Source organism: Mustela erminea, chromosome 17 (genome assembly GCF_009829155.1).
Source record: "Mustela erminea isolate mMusErm1 chromosome 17, mMusErm1.Pri, whole genome shotgun sequence".
In the NCBI taxonomy this organism is placed as follows: domain Eukaryota; kingdom Metazoa; phylum Chordata; class Mammalia; order Carnivora; family Mustelidae; genus Mustela; species Mustela erminea.
The window spans coordinates 68,218,613-68,242,114 of NC_045630.1; the positions used below are offsets into that span (position 1 = coordinate 68,218,613).

General features: G+C 58.5%; 1 protein-coding gene and 1 long non-coding RNA gene across 3 annotated transcripts; both read right to left on the bottom strand.

Annotated features, from left to right (window-relative positions):
- Positions 1-3,628: 3,628 nt before the first annotated feature.
- LOC116576208 lies at positions 3,629-6,945 on the bottom strand. The gene is made up of 3 exons (XR_004280075.1): positions 6,934-6,945; positions 6,512-6,515; positions 3,629-3,755 (listed from the first exon to the last, which is right to left on the bottom strand). It is a non-coding gene; the product is annotated as an uncharacterized LOC116576208 (long non-coding RNA).
- Positions 6,946-12,438: 5,493 nt separating this feature from the next.
- LOC116576194 (SLAM family member 9-like) lies at positions 12,439-19,658 on the bottom strand. 2 transcript variants are annotated; one of them, XM_032318142.1, is made up of 6 exons: positions 19,522-19,658; positions 16,785-17,177; positions 14,941-15,237; positions 13,294-13,441; positions 13,011-13,101; positions 12,439-12,745 (listed from the first exon to the last, which is right to left on the bottom strand). In XM_032318142.1, the coding sequence occupies exons 1-6, from the start codon at positions 19,592-19,594 to the stop codon at positions 12,722-12,724; spliced, it is 1,026 nt and encodes a 341-aa protein (XP_032174033.1). In that variant the 5' UTR covers positions 19,595-19,658; the 3' UTR covers positions 12,439-12,721. The 2 variants fall into 2 exon arrangements, with proteins under 2 accessions (XP_032174033.1, XP_032174034.1); XM_032318143.1 differs by having other exon boundaries at positions 13,298-13,441; positions 19,522-19,657.
- Between the last annotated feature and the right edge of the window lie 3,844 nt (positions 19,659-23,502).

A 23,502-nucleotide genomic window follows, 5' to 3' on the forward strand; every position in this document is an offset into this window, starting at 1 on the left:
GTGAGGGAGACAGAAGCCCTCCCCTTGGGGGGGTCAACTTCCAGCCGGGGAAGGAGGGGACAGGACACTTCCGGGGACTGGCACTCTTAACTAGGTAGTGGTCAAGGGAACAGTCTGGGAATCTGAGGGACAAGTAAGGACTGACTTAGGCTTTAAACCAGGAGCAGGAAGGGGAGGGGACAAAGGCCACAGAGTCAGGGACAATTTAAGTGAGACCAGGAGAGAGTCGCAGGCATGACTGGGAAGGCGGCTGAGGTCCAGCAGCTGCCGAGGGGGCCCACGGGAGGGGACTGATGGCACCTGCTCGTCAAGGACACTTGGGCTCGGGCTTCCTCACTGCGGACATTTCTGAGATCAGGATACATGTTCGCACTGATGTTACTCAGTGGGGCATAAAGTACTGATGGATCCAAGTTGGATAGTGTAGACACATCATAGATACAATGTAGCCAATTCAACAATGTAGCAGTTATAGATACAGTGTAACTCGGAGAAACACAGAACATAGGACTGGATGCCCTGGAGCAGAGGGATTGTGGGACACACAGGTGGGAGGGAGACATTCATTCTGGAAATATGTGCTCCAATTTTCAATCATACCTGTACGACATGAGCTTTGTCATCAGGAGCTCTCTGCCCAAGAGAATACAGAACAATTTATTTCCTCTGTATCACTAATTTTTAATACTTTAGTTAACCAACTTCAGACTGCTTTTTCTTGAAGTAGATTCTAAGCGCAATGTGGGGCTCAAACTCACCACCCCCAGATCTAGAACTGCCCGCGTTTCCGACTGAGCAAGCCAGGTCCCTAGACGACCTTTTAAATCAGATATTACTTGCTGAGTACATAATGCTAATCACCGATGCTTGTGGTTTTTCATTTAATCTGTGAATGGCTTGACAAGGTTAGTCCTGTCAACATCGTCATTGGGCTCAGCAGAAATCGGAGGCACAGAGAGGGCAGGTGACTAGCCCAGGGTCACACAGCCTGGACAGGAAAGTCAGACAGGAGCCACAGCTGTGAGTGCCCCAGGTGGGGACCAGGCCGAAAGTGTCCTCAGGGTCCCTGGCACCCTATCTTTCCTCTCAGATGTCTCCACCGTGTTGTCTCCTTTCCCCCCACTCCGCCCCCCCAACCACAGGATCTCCCAGTTGGGGCTCCTAATCCCTGATTCCTGGTCACAGCTTCATGTCTGTACCAGGGCCCCTGTCGACCTGCCAGCCCCTGCATTTTTCTGGCGCCCCCACCCCGACCTGGCCCTGTGGTGGGTCTGAGAGCAAAGGGAGAGGCTCCGCAGCCCCCCCATGGGCAGCCCCTGTGCGCCCCAAGCCTGCCTGAGCATCCCCCCTCCAGGCCCTGAGCGCAGGCACCCGCGCCACCTGGCGGCCGAGGTCCGAATTGCCGCTAGAGACTCCTGCAGAGGAGCCCTCCCACCTCAGCTCACCTGCACACACAGGTCATGAGCGCCTACTGTATGCAGCACGTGGGGAAACTGAGTCACTGTCCTAGGGGGGCGCACAGGCTATCGGGAGGCAGAAGTACAGACCCTTGCGGGGGAGGGGGAGGATCCCCCACCCAGAGGCTCCTGAGCACTGTCATCCTGGGAGCTGGAACAGCCCAGGGACAGGGAAACAGGGCAGGAAGGGGCCTGGGAGGAGGGAAGCAGGATGCCCCGTCAGGGGGTGGCTGGGTCCACGCGGCCAGCAGGTCCAGGAGGAGCCTCAGGCAGGGGCAGACAGGCACCTTCGCCCTGTGGCCGGGTCTCTGCTCTGTTGCTGGGGTCCTGTCCTGAGTCTGCAGGAGCGAGTTCCGAGGGGGCCCAGCAGTTGGCCAGGAGTGGCCTTGAAGTTCACCTGCGTTGAGAAAACGGGCTCCTCGTGCAGGAGACTTTATAGCAGTGACGGCCTGGTGGAAGGACAGATCGGGAGGGGGTAGCCTGGGGATCCTTGTTGTGTCCAGGTCTCCCCTCATGGGCTACCAGGGAGGTTAGTGAAGAGGGGGACCTCGGCATGGGGGAGGGGAGCAAACAGGTGGAGAAGGGAGACCCCAGTCCCTCACAGCCCCTCCAGCTCTCTGATTCAGGCCAGGGGGTCCCTGTGAGTGGGGGGAGGGTGGGTCACATGGCCAAGCCCTAACTGAGGGCCTCTGAGGACAGGCGCCTGCAGACCCGGTGACCGCAGGATACCGCAGCGGGCAGGTCCAGGTCTGCCGCCCACTGAGAACAATCCCAGAGGGGAGAGGGGAGAAGCCAGGACAGCCCACATGTGGGAGGCAGAACCAGGCCACGCTGCCCGGGGTGACGGCCAGAGGGCTCAACCCTGAGATGCCAGGACCGTGGGCAGGTCCGTGTCCCAGACCCGTGGCATCATGAACGTGGACAGCACTCGCAGGACCAACACCTCCTCCTCCCTCACTGTGCGTCCCAGTCCTGCTGGGGGGCATTCTGGGGTCTCCGTAGGAAATCCAGGCCCCTGAGACCAAGGACACACGTTCCCTCTTGTGTCCTCAGCTGTCACACGGGCTCTTCAGGGAGAGGGTGCAGAAGGACGTTTGCTGGATGGGAGGACGACTCTGCTTCCAGAAGCTTTGGGGTGGACCTGGGGCAACTCTCTTCTGGACACTAAGCCCTAATGTGGGTAACTGACCGCACCCGAAGCAACCTAGGATTCCTCCCACGGGCATCACCGCAGACAAAGGGCCTCAGGCCTGTCTGGTCTCATCCCAGGAAGGTGATCTAGACCCAGTCCCGGCTCAGAGCCCCGCCTGCTTGAGCTCTGCTCCTCGGCCTCCCACTGCCTGGTTCCCAGAGGTCCTGCCAGAGAAGGCTGCTGCTCCCACCCCCCACCGGCTACCCCAGTGAGCACCTGCCTCACCCCTGTCCCAGCAGGTCCAGACCCAGGACCCGCTGCAGGCTGGCGGGGGCCTCAAAGTGTGGGTTCTGGGCTCAGGGTTCAGCTTCCTCTTCTAGTGGACATTTCCCAGAGTAGGTGATGGCTCATGCTGACGGAGCAGGAGCTCCAAAGGAACTTTGCTCCAAAAAAGGAAGAAGGAACCTGAACCCCTGGTCATACATGTTGTGAATCTCAGACGAAAGGATAAAACTAATGTTCCCCTGGAGTCGGGGTGGTGAACATCGCAGGGGATGTGGTCGTCGCGTTTCCATATTCATCTGACCTCGGCCCCCCACCCCGTGTTGAGGAGCGTCTCTCACAGCTGATGTCCCTGGATCCCACCAGAATCACTGATGAGGGTCAATCGGGGGCCCGAGTGTGAACACGCTGAGTGGCAGCGCCAGAGCTGTGCTGAGTTCTCCCCACGAGCCCTCCGCTGGTTCTCGCTCTCCCCACGGGCAAGTCCTGGGCCACGAGCTCCTTTCCCTGAACCCCCATATGGTCACAGTAGCACGACACCATGCATGCACCGAGTGTGAGCTGTTTAGGGGGACCTGTCAGCCCCTGACCCAGACCCTCCCCAATGGTGGATTCGATCCTTCCACAAACAGTGCAGGAGCTCCTACTGGGCGCCAGCCCGCTGCAGGTGCTCACACACACGCACACACACGCACACGTGCACCCAGCAGCCCCTCTGCCTTCCTAACCTCCTCCATGGGGAAAGGCCGTGCACGGGAACCACAGTCCATACGGCGAGCAGGACTCTGGATGACAGAGCAGGGTGGGGGGCTCCGCACCTGGGAGTGTGGTTTCCGGTTACACCAGGACGTCAGAACAGGTTCCCCATGAAGGAGACTTTTTTTCTTAAGATTTTGTTTATTTATGTGACAGACAGAGAAATCATAAGTAAGCAGAGAGGCAGGCCGGGAGGTGGGGCTGGGGTGCAGCAGGCTCCCTGCTGAGCAAAGACCCTGAGGCTGGGCTCCATCCAGGAGTTTGAGACCATGACCTGAGCCGAAGGCAGAGGTTTAACCCACTGAGCCCCCCAGGTGCCCCCAGAAGGCGACTCCTGAGAAAGGACGGGAAGGAGGTGAGGAGTGACCGTGGACACCAGGGGGAACCGCTTTCCTGGCCCAGGCGGCAGCCCGAGGAGCGACCCTCAGGCCGGACCCTGCCTGGCCTGTTCCCGGAGCAGGAGCTCAGTGTGGCCAGAGCATCTGTGAGCCCAGGAAAGACAGGTAGGAGATGGAGGTCAGAGAGGTTACGGGGGCCCGATCGGGTCCATCCTGACCGAGAATCCCAGGATGCCACAGCCAGAGGGGCCTCAGAGTCGGCCCCATAACCCACCCCCTGCAGGACAGCTGAGAAAACCAGAGCCGGGGGTGGGGGTGGGGAGGCACACCCAGGGGCACCGGGACAGAACTTGGCCCCCAGGGTACGGCTGTGCTGTCCTCCCTTCAAGTGCCAGGGACAGACCTCTTCCCCCAGGGCCCAGGAAGCTGGGGCTGGGAGACCTGGGTGAGGGCGGCTGTCGCTGCGGCTCCTTCCACCAGGGGGCGCTGCTCGCACAGCTCTGCCTTCAGTCCCTGCACCTGGGGGCTGTGGTTCCTGGGCTGCCCTGGCCAGGGCCCTGACTGCAGTCCAGCCCCTGGGAGCGGCCCTTTCTGGTCACTGCCCAGGTCTCGGGGTCTCTCTCTGGCCCTGGCCCTGGCCCTGGGAAGACCCCTGAGGGCGACCAGGCTGGTTTGCAGGGTGGGGGGCGAGGAGGAAGGGCAGAGGAGGGCTGCCTGGGCAGGTGCATGTTGCACAGTCACCGTGTTGTCTGCGGCACTCCCTGGGGCTGGCCCCTGCCTGTCCCTCTTGTGTTTGCTGCTGCGGGTCCCCAGGGCTCATCTGGAGCCAGGGAACTGGGCAGGGGGTTGGGGGTGAAGGCAGAGCAGAGAGCAAGGAGTGGTGGTGACTGGTGGCCCTCACTCTACCCTACCAGGGCCACTGGGAAAGGAAGCCATGCCCCACCCCCACTCCCAGGGTCTGCCCCCTCCAACAGCAAGACCCTAAGGAGGGGAAACTGAGGCACCAGGGGAATTGCTCTACTGCCGGTTACCCTCCTTTCCTGCCCCTCATTCCTGGGTGCCTCAGGATGAGACCTGAGGGAAGGACTCCCACCTACCCACTCTGCTCTAGGGACACAGGGTTTCTGAGGAGGGTGGTGGGGCCACATACCCTTTACGAACACTCAGGGCTCAGGTCACCCCTGCCCATCACACGTAGCCTGCCGGGAGAGCGGAGGCAGCCTGCAGAGCCCCCACCCCCCTGCTGGACAGCAAAGGGCAGGGTCAGACAGGACAGGGGGATGGGGTGAGGGTCAGCATGGGGTCCCATGCCCTCCGGCACCTCCTTCTCTGTCCTGCTCCGCAGCTGACCTTGCCTTCTGGTCCTCTGAGCCCTCACACCCAGAGCTGAAGAGTGGAGATCACTGGGAGTCCCCGGCTGACCGGGGCAACGGGCTTCTCGTCGGAACTTTGCGTGACTTGCTGGCTTGCCCGAATAAGAATAAGGCACTCATCGGCCTGAATGTGCTTCCTGTCCAGACCGGCCAGGGTCTGGGGCTGCAGACCGCAGGGCCGGGCGCCCTCAGGGTCCTCAGTGTGTCCTCGTCACCTTCCTCCGGGAGAAGTGTCAGAAAGGAAACCAGAAAATCCAAAGGAAAACCCAGCTTGAAATCCCGGGATCAATGACCCAAACCACGCTTGCTGCAGGGGAGTCTGTCCCTCCGGGGGACAGGCCCCCACAGACGAGAGCGGAGGCAGGAACCCACGTCACCCTGACACGGACAGCCCTTGGCGAGCCTGGCATGTGGCTCCCTGCACACTCAGCCCCACGGCCCTGTCTGTCCTGGCCTCGCCTGCCCGCACCCTGGAGAGCCCAGGACTGGGGTCCAGTCTTTCCTACAGCTGCCCCGGGGGAAGACCACTGAGGTAGGGGACATTGGCCATAAGACAGGAGAGAGCCTGTCCCCACCCTGTCACTGCACTCTGGACTCTCAACACCACAGACACAAAGGCATTCATTTGACAGGCAGCAGGGGTAGCCAGAATTTCGATTTGCATTTGTGCGTTGACCTGCAACCGTGCGTTGACGGCCATCTCTCAGGCTCCTGCACCTGATCCGTCTGGTCTCTGCACATCCTGTGCTCCCGCCCTTGGCTTGGGTAGCGACCATGGTGGTGTGATTTCTCTCACCGATGCTCAAAGGGGACCTGAGCTTTTATAAAGGTTCCCTCAGTGTCCGCGTCTGTGTGGAGGGCACGGGGTGGGAGCACAGGAGAGTGGCGAGCTCTATGCTGACACGACCCCCTCCCGCCCCAAAGGGAACCCTGTTCTAGTTTTCAACTGTTGCATCAGGGAAAACTGTCCATTAGGGAACAAGGACACAATGACCTTTTTCCTCTTTTCCTGGGACTATTGGCCAGTTTCTGCTCAAGTGAGAAACACGTAGCACCGCACACAGGAGTGACCTGTGTCCCGTGTCAGGCTCTGGCTGGAAGGGGCGCTGTTCCATTCCCTCTCCAAGGAACACCTCGCCTTAGGGATTTTTCTAGTCGACGGGTGGGGGCAACGGAGCTCAGAAAGGTAAAGCCAGGGGCGCCTGGGTGGCTCAGTGGGTTAAGCCTCTGCCTTCAGCTCAGGTCATGATCTCAGGGTCCTGGGATCGAGTCCCACATTGGGCTCTCTACTCAGCAGGGAGCCTGCTTCCCCCTCTCTTTGCCTGCCTCTAGCCTACTTGTAATCTCTATCAAATAAATAAATAAAAACTTTAAAAAAAAAAAAAAAAGCAAGAAAGGTAAAGCCAGTTCTCCAGCATCTGCACAGTTTGTCTAAAATCTTCCCGCCAATACGTGGCAGAGGCAGAATGAGCGACCCAGCAGGTGTGACTGCAGAGCTCAGTCCGTCTCTGCACCTTGAGGATGGATCGGTGGGGACAAGGGCGGGTCCAGGCCCCCAAGTCAGAGCCTGGTTCACAAGGGACCCCCTCCCCCACAAGAGCCTGGAAACAGCTGTAACCACATGGAGAGGCCACAGACAGATGAGAAAGGAAGGTTCCCTTACCCTGCCCCCAATCCCCTGCAGACAGTGTCACAGCCCAGCTGTCCCTAATGCAGGGGCCTTGGGAGGCTGTCTGGGCCCCTCACTCGCACACACCCCCTCCTCAGCTGGGAGCCGGGACACAAGCAGCCTGGGGGGTGGGGAGGGGTGCACACAAGGGCCTGAGACTGTAGTCAGAGCTCCGCCGACAAAGCAGGACTCTGGAAAGTGAGACTCTGAGCTACTGATGATCTCAGCCTCGGCCCCCAGAGCAGGGCAAAGACCTGCCGTCCCTAAGAGACGTTTGAGGGTGGCTTCCCCGTCCTGGGGATGTGAGGGCATCCCGGACAGGCCCTGGTTCCCCACTTCCCTCCCTCAACCCTCAAGAGTCTGGAGAAATCAGGGTGTGGAACCAGCAAGCCCCCACTGCTCACCCCCCTCCCTCACACCTGCCCCGTGGGCCCCAACAACGCCCACCCGGAGCTGCCCCTCTGATCTGTCCCCCACCCAGGAGGAGGCTGACCTGGAGCATCAGGGTCGGGGAGGGGAACCAGCAGCCGCACAGGGAGTCCAAGAGCATCCAGACCCAGGTCACCTCTACTCCTCCCTGCATCTCACGACTTGGTCAAACTGTTCTCTGCTCCCCAGGGTACCTCAATCCTTTGAATACATGGACACCCATTGGATTCCCTCCACCTGATGAGACACACATATTCGAAAAATAAGGGTTTATGTCTGAGGAGAATAGTCCACATTGAGTATATAAAATGTGGAAAGCAGACAATGATACAGAAGAATAAATAACTAGAACTAGAACTTTAGGAAACCATAAACTTAAATAGTTTGAAAGGATATTTTCATGTTCCCCCAAACGACTGGACCCATAGCAACTTCACAATGATGTCAGTACCCTTGATTTTCACGGGATCCATAATCCATATCTGCCGTTTCTCTGTGTTGGGACATCTAATGTCCTTGCGACTGCCTTCACACATGGTCACATCTAGGTGATGGAGTCCCCACGGAGGTCAGCGTGACGCCAAACGGACTGAGACATGATCCCAGCAGCTATGATCGCAGCACAGCTGAGGTCCGTGGCTGGAGGCACACTGAGCGGGTCCGATCATAGGAGACCCTGGAGCTTGTCTTGGAAGAACCACGTAGGCACCTCAGGGACAATGACATTCAACTTCATGTGCTCTGACATGGAGGCTTGGGTCGGCTCCCCTAGCAGCCCAGATGAGGGACAAACAATTTGGGGGCACATGTTCCTCATCTTCCACCAACAAGAATTGAACAGGTACCAGGAAGCAGCTCTGTCCACGTCACAGGTGATGGGACAGAGAACAAGGGGAAGCTTCTGCCCTCAGGCTGCCTGCAGGCTCGTGAGGGAGAAATTACCCAGAAATGAAGGACCCCCATGAGCATGAGCAGCATTTGTGAACAGCACAGGGAGCAGTTGAGAATGGGGAGAGGGAAAGGAGAGACCATTCCTCATACAGACTCTATCTGCTCCCTTTAGCAAAAGAAATCAGGAAAGCAGGAACTCTACAGTCTTGGAGAGTCTTCCCTGGAGGAGAGTCGACTAGGACCCAGGATCTGGTCTTTCCCTCTATTGCCCATAATTGTGGAGGTTTGGAGGGGGGTGAGATGGCCGAGGGAGTAGAGGCCAGAGACACCTGGGTCCCTCTCCACTCCACCTGGATGGGGCAGTAGAAGGAATGAGATCCACTGAGAGATTTATGGACATCTCAGGTCCCATCCACCCGGATTTTATCTTCTGCATCATGGAGCCATTCAGTTTCCCTTCCTGCAACCCTCTAATATGGACAGTCAGGGCTGGACCACTCGGAGACCATGTGTCCAGTGCCTTCTCAGGGATTTGTCACCTCCAGTGTCCTCAAACCTTTCTCCCCTGCCTCTGGCTGTGCGGACAACGAAGAGTCATACCATAGCTGGACCACGGCCACTGGGCACATGCGTGTCAGTGTCCGTCAACATTTCTCTCCTTCCCGGCTGGCCCTTTACTGTTGGAAACAACATTTTACTGAAAAACTTCTACAAGGAAAATCTGTTCTGATGAGCATCACTGATATCCTGTGTTACCTTCTTCTTGTCCTGAGAAGCTCAGAGGATCTGGAAGGACAGGCCTGTCCAGGCATCACTGCTCGGCTCCTCCCCACACCTGTCCTCCCTCTGCATCCAGGTCTGGGTGTGGTGTTCACACACCTGCTGAGGTCCCCCTGGGACAGAAGATGCCCTGGGAGTCTCCTCAGGCTGTGTGGATCCCTATGACAAGAAGGGAAATGTGACACTCACTGGGACAGTCACTGACAGTGGGAGAAGGGGTAGGAAGAAGTGAGAGTGAGAGAGACGATCTCAGGAAAATCAGCCGATGGGGAAACTGAAGCCCGGTGTGGACAGCAGGTGATGTGGTTTCTGTGGGGTCATTCAGTGTGGGTGCTGGGATGGGGTAGGAACAGGAGCAGGCAGAGGAAGGTCAAGGAGCACTCAGATGGGTGCTGCTCAGACAGGAGACTGGACGCAGGACTGAAGGCCCAGGTCACTCTGGAAGTCTATCCCAGTCTGTGCTGATGGAGCTGGGTTAGCAGGAAGGGGATAGGAAGAGACGTGCTGTGGGTAGTAGTCAGGATTCTGCAGGAACCAGCAGTAAGGACGCTTACAGATCCAGAGAGATGCGCTGTAAGGAAAGGCTCACACTGTTATAGAGGCTGGTGAGTCAGGTCTGCGGGGAGGGTGAGCCAGGCTGAGATGCAGGAAAGATCTGCTGCTGGGGTTCAAGTCCAAGGTCGTCAGGAGGAGACACAAGGACGAGACAATACCCCAGTTCTAGTCCGATGGCCGTGTGCTCTCGAATTCTTCCTTGCTCACAGGAGGTCAGTCTTTGCTCTCACTCAGGTTTCAACTGATGGGGCGAGGCCCACTCGCAATGTGGAGGGCAGTCTGCTCTACTCAAAGTTCATCCATTTAAGTGTATCTCATCCCAAATCGCCTCCTAGAAAAGTCCAGAATCATACTTGCCCACAAGTCTTGGCACTGGGGCCCAGCCACTTTGACACATGAGATGAATGATGACAACACACGAACACGAATCCAAAGACACCTCCATGGGCAGGTAAACGTCAGAGAGAGTAGACGTCAGAGCAAGGATTGTTTCCAGGGTGAAGAGTGGTGCAGAAGGACGGAAGGCCAACTCCGCAGGAAGTGAGGAGAACCCCAGGTGCGTGAGCTCCTAACAGCAGAGCACTGGACCCTCGACGCAGGAACTGACAGAACTGAAAGGAGAAGCGCGGGAGTCCACTGTCAGGGTCAGAGAGCCGAGCACCCGCCCTCCGCATGGACACTCAGCAAGAAGACAGCCAGCGAACACGACCCTGAGCCCGCGCGACCTCACTGACGTTTAGAGAACGTTCAACCCCAGCAGCAGACCTCACATTCCTTTCAAGTGCACTCGGGAGCCTCCCCAGACAACGTCCTGTCCTGCGTCATAACACTAACCTGACGGCGTTTAAGGATTTGAAATAACGTGTTTCTTTGACCACAATAAAATTAGAGTCGAATTTAATACCCTAACCTACAGAAAAAATTCCACTTAGAAATTAAGAAAGAAAAAAAAAAAAGAAATTAAGAAAGATTTCTGTATAACCCATAGGTCAAAGAGGAAGTCTTGAGAGAAATTTTTAAATATTTGAAGTGAATGGAAATGAAAAATACAAGATATCAAAGTGTGTGACAAGAAGCTAACCCAGTGCCTATAGGGAAATAGATATTATGAGAGGCAGATATTACAGAAGAAGAAATGCTCAAATTAATAGTTAAAGCATTTACCTTTTACATCTAGAAATACAAGAGAAAATAAACCCAGAGTAATTTGAAAAAAGAAAATAAGAAAGACAAGAGCAGAGGAAATAAAACTGATGAATTTAATAAAACGTATTTACAAAAAACCCTACACTTAATATCACCCTTAGTGCTGGAAAACTAGCTTTTCCCTGAATACTGGGAAGGAGGCACGGCTGACTGTTCTCAGCACCGCTGTGCAGTATCCCCTGGAAGTCTGACCAGTGTGATAAGACAAGAAAAGGAAATAAAATAACATACAGATTGGAAAGGGAAAGAGAAAACTAGTGCTTATTATGGACACTGTTTATATGTGTGTCTGACAGAAAATCCCAGAGTTTCTACAGAAAATTCCCAAGACCAGTAGGTGAGCTCACGACGACTGCAGGCTCCAAGGTCACAGGGAGGGCAGGGACCGTCATGACACTCGTCGGGATTTGAACACAGATTTAGAGGTCAGTGCTCCGGGTCCCGGGAGCGCACTCAGGCTCCCGAGTGGTCTGCAGACGCGGACAGTCATCCAGTCCAGGCCCACGGCATGGGTGAGAGGGTGGGATGGGGTGGGGGGGCAGGGAGCCCCGCGTGGCTCTGGGGGGTACCGTGACCTCATGCACTCACCTCCAGTCCTCACCCCCGCACTGTCCGGGCTGCACTGAGGATAGGAATCACGTCAAACGTCTGTCACCCACCGTGTGCAGTGTGGCTAACGACAGCGTCACCACCTGCCGGAGTTCCTGCTTCCCAGGGCCCAGGACATGGTTTCTCCCTGCTCCCCGCCCACCAGCAAGTGAGCTGTAGGGACCCCGAAGGGAGCAGAGCTGAGCTCAGAAACGGACCACACGACTCAGGGACACAGCCGTGCTCTGCCAGCTACCCCGATGGGACAGTGTTCTCTGACACTTGGAGTCCTTTCTACTGTGATCTGTGTGTTTGTGGGACAGCCCTAATTCTGACCCGACAGCTGCACAGCTGGAGGCTGGTGTGTGTGTGTGTGTGTGTGTGTGTGTGTGTGTGTGTGTGTGTGTGTGTGTGTGCGCGCGCGCAAGGACCCTCCTGTATGGACACTGAGGTTTGGGGATGAGAAGCATCTCTGATTTCCTCTGATCTGAGGGGATCTACCTGCTTCCAGTATATCTCCAGGCTCAGCAGTGAGATGGAGAGGAAGGGGCATTTGAGACCCGCTTTTCGCTGCTTGAATTACTAATTCAGGCCAACAGCAGGTTTCTTTGTCACCTGGGGGAATGACGGTAGAGCATGGAAGGAGAGAAAGTGTGTCCCATACCAAGAGTAAGGGACAGTATTTTTCTAGGGCTCAGGTGAACTATTCCCAGTTCCCCACAAACAAAACATGCACACAGTGTCACAGAGCCATCTCTCAGCATCAAGGTCAATTACAAATTCTCATTGTCTATAAATAGGTCTCAGCACAGAGCTGATAGCTAGGGATGCTCAAGACGGGCCCCAGGACAGATGCTGTGAATTCACCATGGCTTGCTTGCCCCAGAGGCTGAGGGTCTGCAAGGCAGTTTGATATCGTACCGATGAGGGGGACAGGGGGGCTGTCTAGGGTTGCATGTAGCAGAGGCTGAGTGGTCCTGAACAGGTTTGGACCAATTTATTTACTCAGTTTCCCTGATCTACCACTGTGTTTGTCTCATGGGGAGCTTGTGCACAAAGATTTAGCACAGAAGTAAGTGCTGGACCCATCCAGTCCCTGCTCAGAGCCATCAGAGGTGGAAAAGGCAGGACCAGAGCTGCGGGCATCATGCTCCTGAGACAGGTGTCCCCGGGGCGGGATTCTCCTGCTTCTTCTAGTTAAATCACGTCATGTCCTGGCCTGGCCTGCAGACCTCACTGTAGACAGTAGTGAGAGTTCTCCTCTTCTAGATGTGGAATGCAGACATACCCTGGAATGCAGACAGAGGGTTCCAGGAACAGCTGAGGGATGCAGAGACTCCAGAGGGACCCACAGAGATCCAGGGCTGCGCATGACCTCCCCCAGTGCCCAGCATTGCGGGGACCCCAGGAGAATGTCCTTAGTTAATACTGTGTTGTCTGGAAGGGGTTATGGATGCATGGACACAAAAGCCGGCAGATGATTGGGATTGAAGGCACACACCCAGGCACAGAGGGACTAGGGGGAGCCCAGGCTGTCTCCTTCCCCGGCCTCACCTTGTCCCTGCGGTCTCCAGACTCCTGCTGGCTCAGCTCTGCAGAGTGGATGCAACGATCATGTTCCCATGTTCTTCCTGTGATCCTGTCCCTGAGTCACACACAGATGGAGCTTGAGTCTCAGCCTGGAAGCCTGTCCCCTCCCCCTCCATGACCCCCATGACCATGGCCACACCTGCCAGCCTCCTGCAGGGACATTCCCTGAGCAGTAAAATGCAGGACAAAGGGAGTCCAAGGTCCAGTATGGGAGGGAGGTGTCTGGGTACAGGAAGGAAAGTGCAACCTGCCTCTCCCAGGCTCCAAGTTCTTCATCCCACGTCTCTTCCAAAGGTAGAGCCCAGCTCCAGCTCCGAGGATCAGCAGCACGACCACAACAGACACCAGGATACCGGGCAAGTGGGCAGCACTGGTCTGTCCTTGTGGATCTGTTCCATCACACAGAGAGAGTGAGGAAGGTTAAGGCGACAGGGAACTGAGGACGCCCACTGCCAGGCACATGGAGACTCTGAAGGGACCTGGTCAGGAGCTCGAGAGGGAGGAGCATGGCAGGGGCTCTCACTCAGCCCATTCCTGAGCTCCTGCTTGGGGCCGCGGTGCTGAGAGGAGCAGGACATGGTGCCCGCCCTTGAGGAGCCCCTCAGCAGGGGGAGGGCTGACACACACCAGAGGCCGCCAGCCAGAGCCATCCCAGGACACTAGAGCTATAGCTTGTACCCAGGTCATCAGGGAGGGCCTCCTGGAGGAGGTGATGGGCAAGCCTTGTCTTGAGGGAGGAGTAGGAGATTGCCGGATATTCAGGGTGGGTGAGGCATGCCAGGGTGCAGAGCCATGACCAGGAATGGCTGTGACGAGTCCGCAGCCCTGGGAGCTGCCGGCACCCGCTGGGGCAGGCCAGGGAGGGACCATGTAGGGGAGCCGGGTGGGAGGGTGAGAGGGAGGCAGGAGCCTCTTTCCGGAGGGACCAGCGGGGCCTGAGCCATGACCAGCCTCTATGGTCAGGGATACTGAGGCAGAAGGTCCCCCAGCAGCTGGTGGAGGAGGGGATGGAGGGAGAGGGGCTCACGGGGAACCAAGTCATTCATTCATTCATTCATTCATTCACTCAGGGACACGCTGACTGTGAGCAAAGGGCCCGAGGCCGAGGCCGGGACAGGCATTCCAAGGAGCAGCAGACATGGCCCCTGCCCTCCAGGGGTTCAGCCTGCACAGGACACTAATCCTAGGCCAGAGCATCAGCTCCCAGGGCGGGGCCACTGACCACTCCTTAGAGGATATGAGCTGTGAGGGCAGGACAGCAGCAGCTCCTGCAGGGCCCTGAGCCATCGAGGCTGCGGAGCCCTGTGCAAACTCTGCTCATGCTGGGACTGCCCCCAGCACGCGGCCCTGTGGGACTGCCCGGGTCACAGGCCCCCAGAGCCAGCTGCAGGGAGGGGGTCCCTGGATGGGAGTACGTGGGGAGTGGGGGACTCCTGACTTGGAAGGGCTGAGGGCAGAGGGAGGGGCCTGAGCGGAGGCTGGCAGCCGAGGAGAGCGGGACACATCGGGAACGCAGGCGAGCAGGTGGGTGACATGTGTCCGTGAGACCAGAATCCGGCAGAGGAGCCCCGAGCCCTTAATCCTGCAGGAGTCGTCGGCCTGACCCCTCAGATGGCACAGACCACGGACACACCCAATTCGCTTTTCCTCACAGCCTCCCTAGACACACTTGAGATGATGCTAGATTCTGCCTGGACCAGCAGGGGTGAGGGCTGGAGAACAGCACGGGAGCAACACCAAAGGGCAGAAGCGGGTTGGATGTGCCTGCCAGAGTCTTGGACTGGGTGACCAGGTGGCAAGGGGTGACATAAACATGGGGGACAGAAGCCAGGAACTCTCACCCAGGGTTCCCTGAGCACCGGGATAGCCCCCCTCCTCTGGCTGATGTACTCACTGTGGCCACAGATGTCCCCAAGGTCCAGGGCAGCAGTTTTCTGGTCCACCTGGTTGCTGACCACACAGGTGAGGCTGGGGTTGGGCTGGCTCAGGGGCAGGGTCACAGCCAGTGTCCAGGGGTTGGGGGCTGGTCCTGGGGCCGGTCTCTGCTCCAGCTCCCTGGGGAGACCCTCACTCTCCCAGGACACGGTCAGGTCCTCCCTGGTTCCCATGGGGTCACACTCCACGGTGACGTTGCACCAGCCTCGTGTGAGGGACAGATCCATGGTCCAAATCTGGGGACGGGGCACAGGCTCTGGGGCAGAAGGGAGAAGAGGACAGAGCCTCAGGTGAGTGGACAACATCATCGCTTCTCCCTCTACTGCGGATTCTCCATGACGCTCTGGCTTCCTCCCCCTAAGGACAGTGATTGCATTTTACGGATAACAAGAGAATTGACCCAAATAAACAGCAGGTGCCAGTAAGGAAGGAGCCACTGAGTTCAGCTCTATGCGCTTTCACTAGACTGAGCACGTCTTACAAATCTCCCTTGAGAAATTAAACGCTGGAGTCATCTGCCTGAAAGCCATGAACTCCAAGAAAGTGATGTGTCCCCTACAGGATGGTTAAGTGTAAGACACAAGGATTTGTCCTGGTCCAGGCCCCGGCTCTACTCCTGCTCAGATAATTCTCGAGACCACACAGCCCGTGGTGCAGACGGCCACCGGCCAGCTCTGGGAGCCCAGAGATCAGCCCCAGGATCCACCAGGAGAGACCGCAGTGAGGGACACAGTCGTGGTTCCAAGGTATGGACACTCCAAGGTGGTTATAACAGGCACTGAGTTTGGGGCCCACCCAGGAAGCCAAGGAACAGATGGACAGTCAGTCTTGGGAATCTACAGATCCTGAGGCTGCGAAGGCCTCTCTCTCTGGGGCAGGACGTCTCCCTGTGCAGGGGGGAGGGGTGCACACAGAGACAGCTGCTCCCTGAGGGTCTGGGGAAGGGCTACCCTGTGAATTCTCCATCCGTGGGGGTTCAGAGGGGGACCGTGCAGTCCGTGAGTGAGCTGACTCGGGCTGGGCTGAGAAGGACGAGGGGCTGTGGTGGGGAGAACCACACGTGGGATTCCGGATCCCGCTGGGTGACGAGTGTCCCCCAACCATGGCCACGTGCTGACCCTTAGAGCCTGGAGATGTCTAGGTTCCAGAACAAAGGGGAACTGAGGCTGAGAACCTGCTGATGGTAAACTAGAGTTGGTCTGGATTCCCCGGACACGCCCCGTGTGATCACAGGGTCCTCACCAGTGGGAGGAGGCAGGAGAGGAGGTGGGAGGGACACGGTGTCATCCCACCAGTGCCACCTGGGAAGGGGGAAGAAGGGGCCACGATCCAGGGGTGCAGGTGCCCCTAGAAGGGGGGACAGGAGCAGAAGTGGATTCTCCCTGGAGCCTGCAGAGAGGAGCACAGCCCCGCTGACACCTGGACCTCATGGCAGAGGCTCTGGGGTCTGACTCCCGCCCTACAGCCCAGGAGGACTCCCAGGGGGTGGTGTGGTCAGCCACTGCAGCACTGGGCAGTAAGAGTCCCATCAAGGACCCTGAGTCCTACGGGGACAATGAGTACAGCAAAATCCCCGTTTCTCCCCATTCCGTGTTCCCTCATGAAGCACAGACATGATTTATCCCTGGTGTGAGTCTCAGCTCTGCCTGCACTTGTGCTGACCTCACAGCATCTATTTTCTGGGGGGAAGATAGAGTCTGAAGGCTGCGGTCTGGAAGGAATCCTGTGAGTGGGGCACTTGGACACTCCTGGGGACAGAGGAAGGGGGTCAGCTGTGGGGCTGGGGGAGGGGCCGCCACGTACTGTAGACCGTCAGGTGGAAATCCTGGTCATACTGTCTTCCTCTCGTATAGGACTCTCGAGCCCGGTACAGCCCACTGTCCTCTAGGGTCAGGTTGACAATCCTTAGGGTCATTATGTTGAGCACATAGACTCTCCTCTCGAACTTCTCCTGGAAGTTGACCCATTCTGGAACATCTCTCCCAGGAAACATGTGCAGCATGACTATGTAATTGGATCTGGATACGACGCCCCAAGACATCTTCTCCAGCTCAAATTCTGGAGGTAATTCTGGATTTCTGATCACTTGAAACAACACAGGAGTTCCTTGAGTCCCCTTCAGAGTAACAGGGTTTCCAGAATCGTCCATGGCAGACCCATGGGCTCCAGGACGCTGGGTCACAGTGTTGCAGACACCTAGGGCATAGGACGCAGAAAATGGGAGTGGTTTTTTTAGGAATAAAGGAGGAAACCCTAGAACCCATCTTCCTGAAATCCATCCCGTGTGCCCCCTTGACTGGGAAGGCAGGAGATGCCATGAGTTCAAGGCGAGGCTGGAATCCCTCCTGGTCCCAGGGGAACGTCCCCTTGAACAGGTCTCGAGAACTTGCTCACCTACAGTGTCCTGACCCCTGACAGCGACAGGAGAAATGTCAGGAGATCCCCAATTCAAAGCACAAAGTGCATTTCTGCAGCAGGCAGCTTCTCACGGGGCTGCAGAAACCCCTTGTGCCCACAGGCTCTCCAAGCTCTGCCCTGGACAGGGGGGTCGCTCCCCAGGGACTCGCCTTTAACGAGCAGAGCACAATGAAGAAGACCCGGCTCGGGAGCAGAGGCCGCGACAGCGGACGGCGGCGGACTGCAGGACTGCAGGGCTCGAGGACACACCCCTCCCTCCTTGGAGGGCGGAGGAGGTGACCACGGGTGGTCCTGGGCTCTGGTGCTGAAGGGGCCCAAGCAGGCTCCCCAGCTGTCCGTCCCCGTCAAGACGCAAGACGAGGGCAGGACAGGAGGGAGACACAGAGCAGAGGCCTCGGAAAAGCCACAGGACAGTCCCATCCAGAGAGAGACCCCAATCCCAGGATGTCACAGCTGGAGGGCCTTCGAGGGGACCTTTCACAGAGGAGGGGCTCCCTCAAGGGCAGGAGGGGGACTGGTCTAGGTCACACAAGGCAGAGCCAGACCTGGAGCCTGTTCCCTCTCCCACAGGCCCCTGCTTCCCCTGCAGAGAGCTGCCCTACAGCCCTCCCCCTGCCCTGCCCTCCCCTGCCCTGCCCAGGGCTCCTCCCTCCCAGCACTGCTGTCTGGTCAGTGGGGTCTGAGCAGATCTGGAGTCTCACCCCCCAGCTACTGTCCCGGGAGAGGGGACTCAAGTACTCGGCGGGCTTTGGCAGGGCGGGGACGCGGGGCTACCTGAGGGTTAACCGGCCCCTGCTGGAAAGGGGGGAACCCGGGACAGAGGAGGCTCAGCCCTCAGGCTGCAGGGGAGGAGCGGCCCAGAAGCTGGAAGCCCACTCAGGACGGGAGGAAGACACGACAGTGCTCAGATCTGCAGAAGGTGCTGACCCCAAAGAGGGACAGAAGGTCAGGGGCGGGTGGCTGTGAGCAAGAGAGTCGGAGTTCATTTAAATTAGATGAAATTTGTCTTTCAACCTTCAGTGTAAAAATGTGTCCATTTCCCTCTCTCTTTCCTTCTCTTCTTTCATTCTTATCTGATCTTCCAACCCTGACATTTATGGAAGAACATTCTGTAATTTCCCATTATGTCTCCGGTTAAATCAAATTGAAAAGAAGAGAAAAACTACATTTATTGAAAAGAAGTAATTTTGTTTAAAAAAAGGATCTCAATGCCTTGCGAAGCTCATTTTCTAATGAGTAATCTCCCTATTTACAAATGCCTTGTGATTCCAGAATTTCCCTAGAATCCCTGCAGGTACGGAGGGGCTGGTGTGTTCACATCAAACATGACAGACAGTAACAGCCTCCCCTGCCCTCCTCAGGATTCAGTTCCGAGGATCTCAGTGTTTTCTCCTAGTTCTTATTTAACGTGTTCCGCAGAAGCCCCTGGTCTCCGATGAAGGAATGACTGGAATTTCAGGTTTCTGAGAAGATGACTTTTTTGAGTTCCATTTTGAGGCCCCCTGATGCCCCCCAGGTACCCCCACCCAGATCAGAGGTCAGCAGTCTCCCGTTCCGGGCTCACCCCTACACACGGCAGGTGGGCGCAGACCCTTGAATTCTGGGGGCTCCTTTCCTTCCCTTGCAAACAGAATGTCACCGGATTCGGGGCCTCATCTTGCCCAAGGAGCCAGACTAGCGCGGCCCCTCCAGCTCGGACAGGGGCTCTGGGTCGGCCCCTCCTGCACAGGACAGCTGCAGAGGCCGCCGGTCCCCTGTGCACGGCGGGGAGGAGAGGGGGGATGTCCGTCCCCACCCCGGGTCCCTGCAGCCACTCCTGTGTCTCCTCCATCCTCTCCCCCAGGAGGCTCCAGGCTCTCCCGGCCTCACCATCCTGGGTGGGGGGGGAGAGGGTTCCCTTCATGTCGCCAGGCAGCCGGGTCAGGGTTCCCAGCCTGGCCTCAGCCCAAAGCTCCCTTTGTTCCCTCTGTCCACCCCGGGGCTCTGACCCAGCGCACCGCGTGTGCTCCGTCCTCACGGAGCTGCTCCGTCTGGTTCTTCAGCACAGACCCCAGCCAGCCCGGGAGCTCCTGCCTCCCTGCCCGCCCGGCGGCCTCCCTCCCGGGGGTCCCGGGCCACTCACTGAGGAGGAGGCTGGTGAGTCGCAGGAGCCAGGAGGCCCCGCACAGGTGGGGGTCTTCTGAGCAGGCGCCCATGGCCGGCCGCCTCCCTGCTGGCTCTGCCTGGGCCTGTGAGGAACAGCTTAGCTGAGAAGAGCTCCCAGCCCTTCCCCACCACAGGGCGGGGCTGACTGTTAGTTCCTGGGGCACAGCTGGCCAGTCTAGATTAAACCATTCCCATCACTCATGTGAGCTCAGCACCCGCAGGGGCCTCAGGAGATAACTATAGAGTAAGTGTGGGAACAGCCCCCCTCTCGGAGGCCCGGTGCCGGAGAGACCCCGTCCCTGTGCTCACAACCAGCCTGGTGGTCCCCCGTCCCCAGCCTGCACCGCTAGAACCCCTGTCCTCTGTCCCTGGGCTCCCACTCAGCCTGGAGCTCTCTGCTCGCCAGCACCAGCTGATGGCCGGGCACAGAGTCCCCACCTAGAGCCAAGGACACGGGGCCTCTCCTGCTTTGGGCCTGTCCTCTGTCTTTACACCATCTCACGAGTCACATCTCCTTTCTGATGTTCTAGGAACCTCACTGTCGGGTGTCGCAGTGAGAAGCTAGGAGCCCGAGAACAAAGCCTCCTGGGAAGTGTCACCCCCTCACCCCAGGGCACACAGGGCATGTCCCCACTGCTGGTCCCCTGGGCTCTGTCTGCAGCCTAGGGCCAGCCCTGCCCCCCACAGGACCAAGTCCACCCCCACAGGAGCGGCCCCACAGCCCCCCTTCCCTGTGAGGCTCTGCCCATCCCCCCAGCCCTGGGTGAGCCCTCTCAGGGTGAGAACTCTTTGCTTGTACAAAAGCCACATTGGGGTGGGGCGCAGGGCCCAGGAGGGAGCCCCCAGCAGCTGTAGGCCGGGACCCCGGAGGGTCAGCCTGGAAACACTCCATGCTGGGGCAGCCCCGTGACCTTCTACACCTGCAGATACTGATCTCTGTCCCCTCCCCTCCCCTCTGTGCAGCAAGACAGCCCAGGTCACCAGTCCTCTGTGTGTCCAGGTCTCTCTGGTTCCAAAGCTTGTTCCCTGTGAGGGGCAGCGGGGCTCAGGGTTACCGTCCATGTCACAGATGAGCAAAGTCAGGACCCGTAGGTGATCTGATGAGCCCTGGTCTGGACCCTGGGATGGGGCAGGCCCAGATCTCAGACCTCCTAGGCCACTGGTCTTTCCAGAATCAAGTTCACTACAGACCTTGAGAAACCACACTGAGCAGGAGGGAGGCCAGGCCTGACCCAGGGCAGCCTCTCTCCTGTCTCACACCCGCAGACAGAGGACATAAGCCTGTGGTGGCATCTCTGCAGCCTCTTGGGTCCACAGCAGCCCTTTGCCGACCACAGCCGTCCCCTGCACTGGCTGAGTCACTCCCAGGCCAGCACCACCCACGCGGCTCAGACCCGCAAGGCTGCTGACCTGAGAAGCCCAGGCTGGTCTCCCAGGAGGGATCAGGACCCTCAGAGACTGTGAGCCTGGAGAGGCTGGTGAAAACCGCCCTCCTTGCTGGGTCATGAATGTTGTCCTCCTGGGGTCTGGGGGTCTGGCTTCCTGGAGACCTCCTCTTGCTCTTAACCTTCCCATCAGTCATTCCAATGCCATCTCCTCTGAACTTGATGAAGCCCATGGGAGCACAGAAGTCTCCTGCCCCATCTGGTCCCGGCGCCCCTGCAGGGCTCCCGCCAGCCCAGCTTCCTGGGGACCCCCACCCAACTGATCAGTCTGTCCCTCCTGCTGGGCTTCCTTTATCCCCTGTCTCCCTGGGGGGTCTGGGCTGGACAGTCCTCAGCATCTCTCTTCTGTGGGCTACGGAGGACAGAGCACCACACCTGCACCAGCCTCTGCCCACCCCAGGGGCTCAGACACACCACTCTGTCCCAGAGGGGAGAGGGGAGAGGGTGGGCTCTGCGGTCTCCATGGGACCCATGAGGGGAAGCCCCAGCAGGAGATAACTGGGAAATAGCTCCCCATTCAGAAGCGTCCAGTCCTGACCCTCAGAGACCTGAGAGAGGACGCCCCACAGTCCTAGCCTGTCCACATGCCCCCACTCCCTGGGGTGTCCTGTAAGGACAGTGCGGGCTCACATACGCACCAGATAAGACCAGCAGCTTCCCACTAAACTGGGCGTGGCAGCCATCTGTGCCGTCCCTTCAGAAGTGTTTACTGAGCCCCATTCACTATCTGCTGCCGTCCCTGAGTCCGCCGTGGCTTTCCAGGCAACCTACTCACCCAGCCCCTGCCCTGAGACAGACACACTCCATCCGAGGGCCCCACCGAGCTTCTGGGGAAGGCAGGGAGCTGCTCTCTGCGGGTTCTCCTGGGGCCCTGAGCAGTCAGGTACGTTATCACCAGGTAAGGACACGGTTTATCCTGTCCTGGGCAGTGACCCAGACCTTGAGGACCAGGCTCAGCCCATCAGGAGTTGGGCCCAAAGGCACATCCATGCCAGCGTCTTGCTGTCTAGCAGAAACACAGGCAGACACACAGTCCAGCTCAGATTCAGGTGTCTGCTCTCAGACACAAGAAGACGGTGAGCGCAAGCTCTTGAACCTGACCCGTATCTGTGCTGCCTTCAAGGACTGCGGCCCTGGAGTGAGCTGGAGGTGGGCGCTGTGAGCTGTGGGTTCTGGTGGGGCCCTGACCCATCACCCTGCTCCACCACCCCAGACAGGGGCTGCTGTTAAGTGCTCCCGTGGGCTCTTCAGCTGCAGGAGCCCCGCCTCTAGCATCGCTGGTCCTCACAGGGGCAAACACACCCACCTATGGCTCCGTTCACAGGACACCCTGAGCCCTGGGCCTTGGCGCTGGGAAGGAGGCATGAGACCAGTGTCCAGCGGCCAGGGCCTCCAGCTCGCCCCTGTCTGCGGGGAGCCTGCTGTGTCCTCGGGCAGGACGTGGTTTTCACACAGCCTGGCCCCCCGACATCAGCCCCCGCCTCATCAGCCAGGCAAGCAGGCTCTCGGGAAGCCTCAGGAAAGCTCGCTGTGGGTGGGGTTTCCGTCTCGAGTGCGGCCGCCTCTGCAGGGCTCTGGAGAGCAGCTGTGACCCTACTTCTTTCCCACCTTGACTCTGAACCCCCCTTCACTAAGCAGAGTGGGGATCCTTGCTCCTCGCCGGCCCTCTCCACCGACCAGTCTGCGGGGCTCAGGTTCGGGTGGCTCCCCGGCTCCCTCCCAGAAGCCTGGCCGTGCTGAGGGTGCACAGCGGGCCTGTCTCTGGGAGCCCCGTGTGCTGGCGGCTCAGCTCCGGGGAGACAGAGATGCAGATGCCCTTCCCCCTTCCACTGCGACGCTGATCCCCTGTGGGCAGGTGAACCGCGGCCTCATCTGCTCACGGGATCGGCCAGCGTGGCAGGTGCTCCGGGAGCACGGGATACATGTGGTGCCAACACCCCCGTCAGCTCCCGCAGACACAGCGTGGCCCCTGCACCTGCACCCTCGGGGAGAGGGGCTGAGCCGGAGCCTGACAACGCGGCCGTGGGGGGCTTCGGGGGTCCTGGATTTGAGGGGAGCAGGACTGGGAGAAGAGCAGGGCGCCCCTGTCTACACAGCCTTCCGCTCAACCCGACTGTGCAATTGCCCACTTGGCAGTCAGCTCCTCAGCCACCTCGGGGCTCCCCTCCTCGCGTCCCCCCATCTGACCCATCAGGAAGGCCGGTCGGCTCCAGAGTCTTTCACGAATCCCCCACGTCCCGCGCCCTCCACCCTGCCTCCATTCTACCCAGGAAGAACCTGGGGCTCCTCTTGCTAAACTGCCCAGGACTGCGAAGCCAGGAGGGGATGGAGCCACATTGGAAGCCTGAGGCTTTGGCGCCAGATCTCCCACCTCTGAATCGAGGACAAGCCATCAGCAGCCCCTCCGCCGGGTCCTCTCCCAGGATCCCCCCTCACCATGTGACCCTGCACCGTATCCTCCACCCAAGGCCACGGGGGCCTCTCTGTCAGCCTCATGCCCTGCCCCTGCGCCT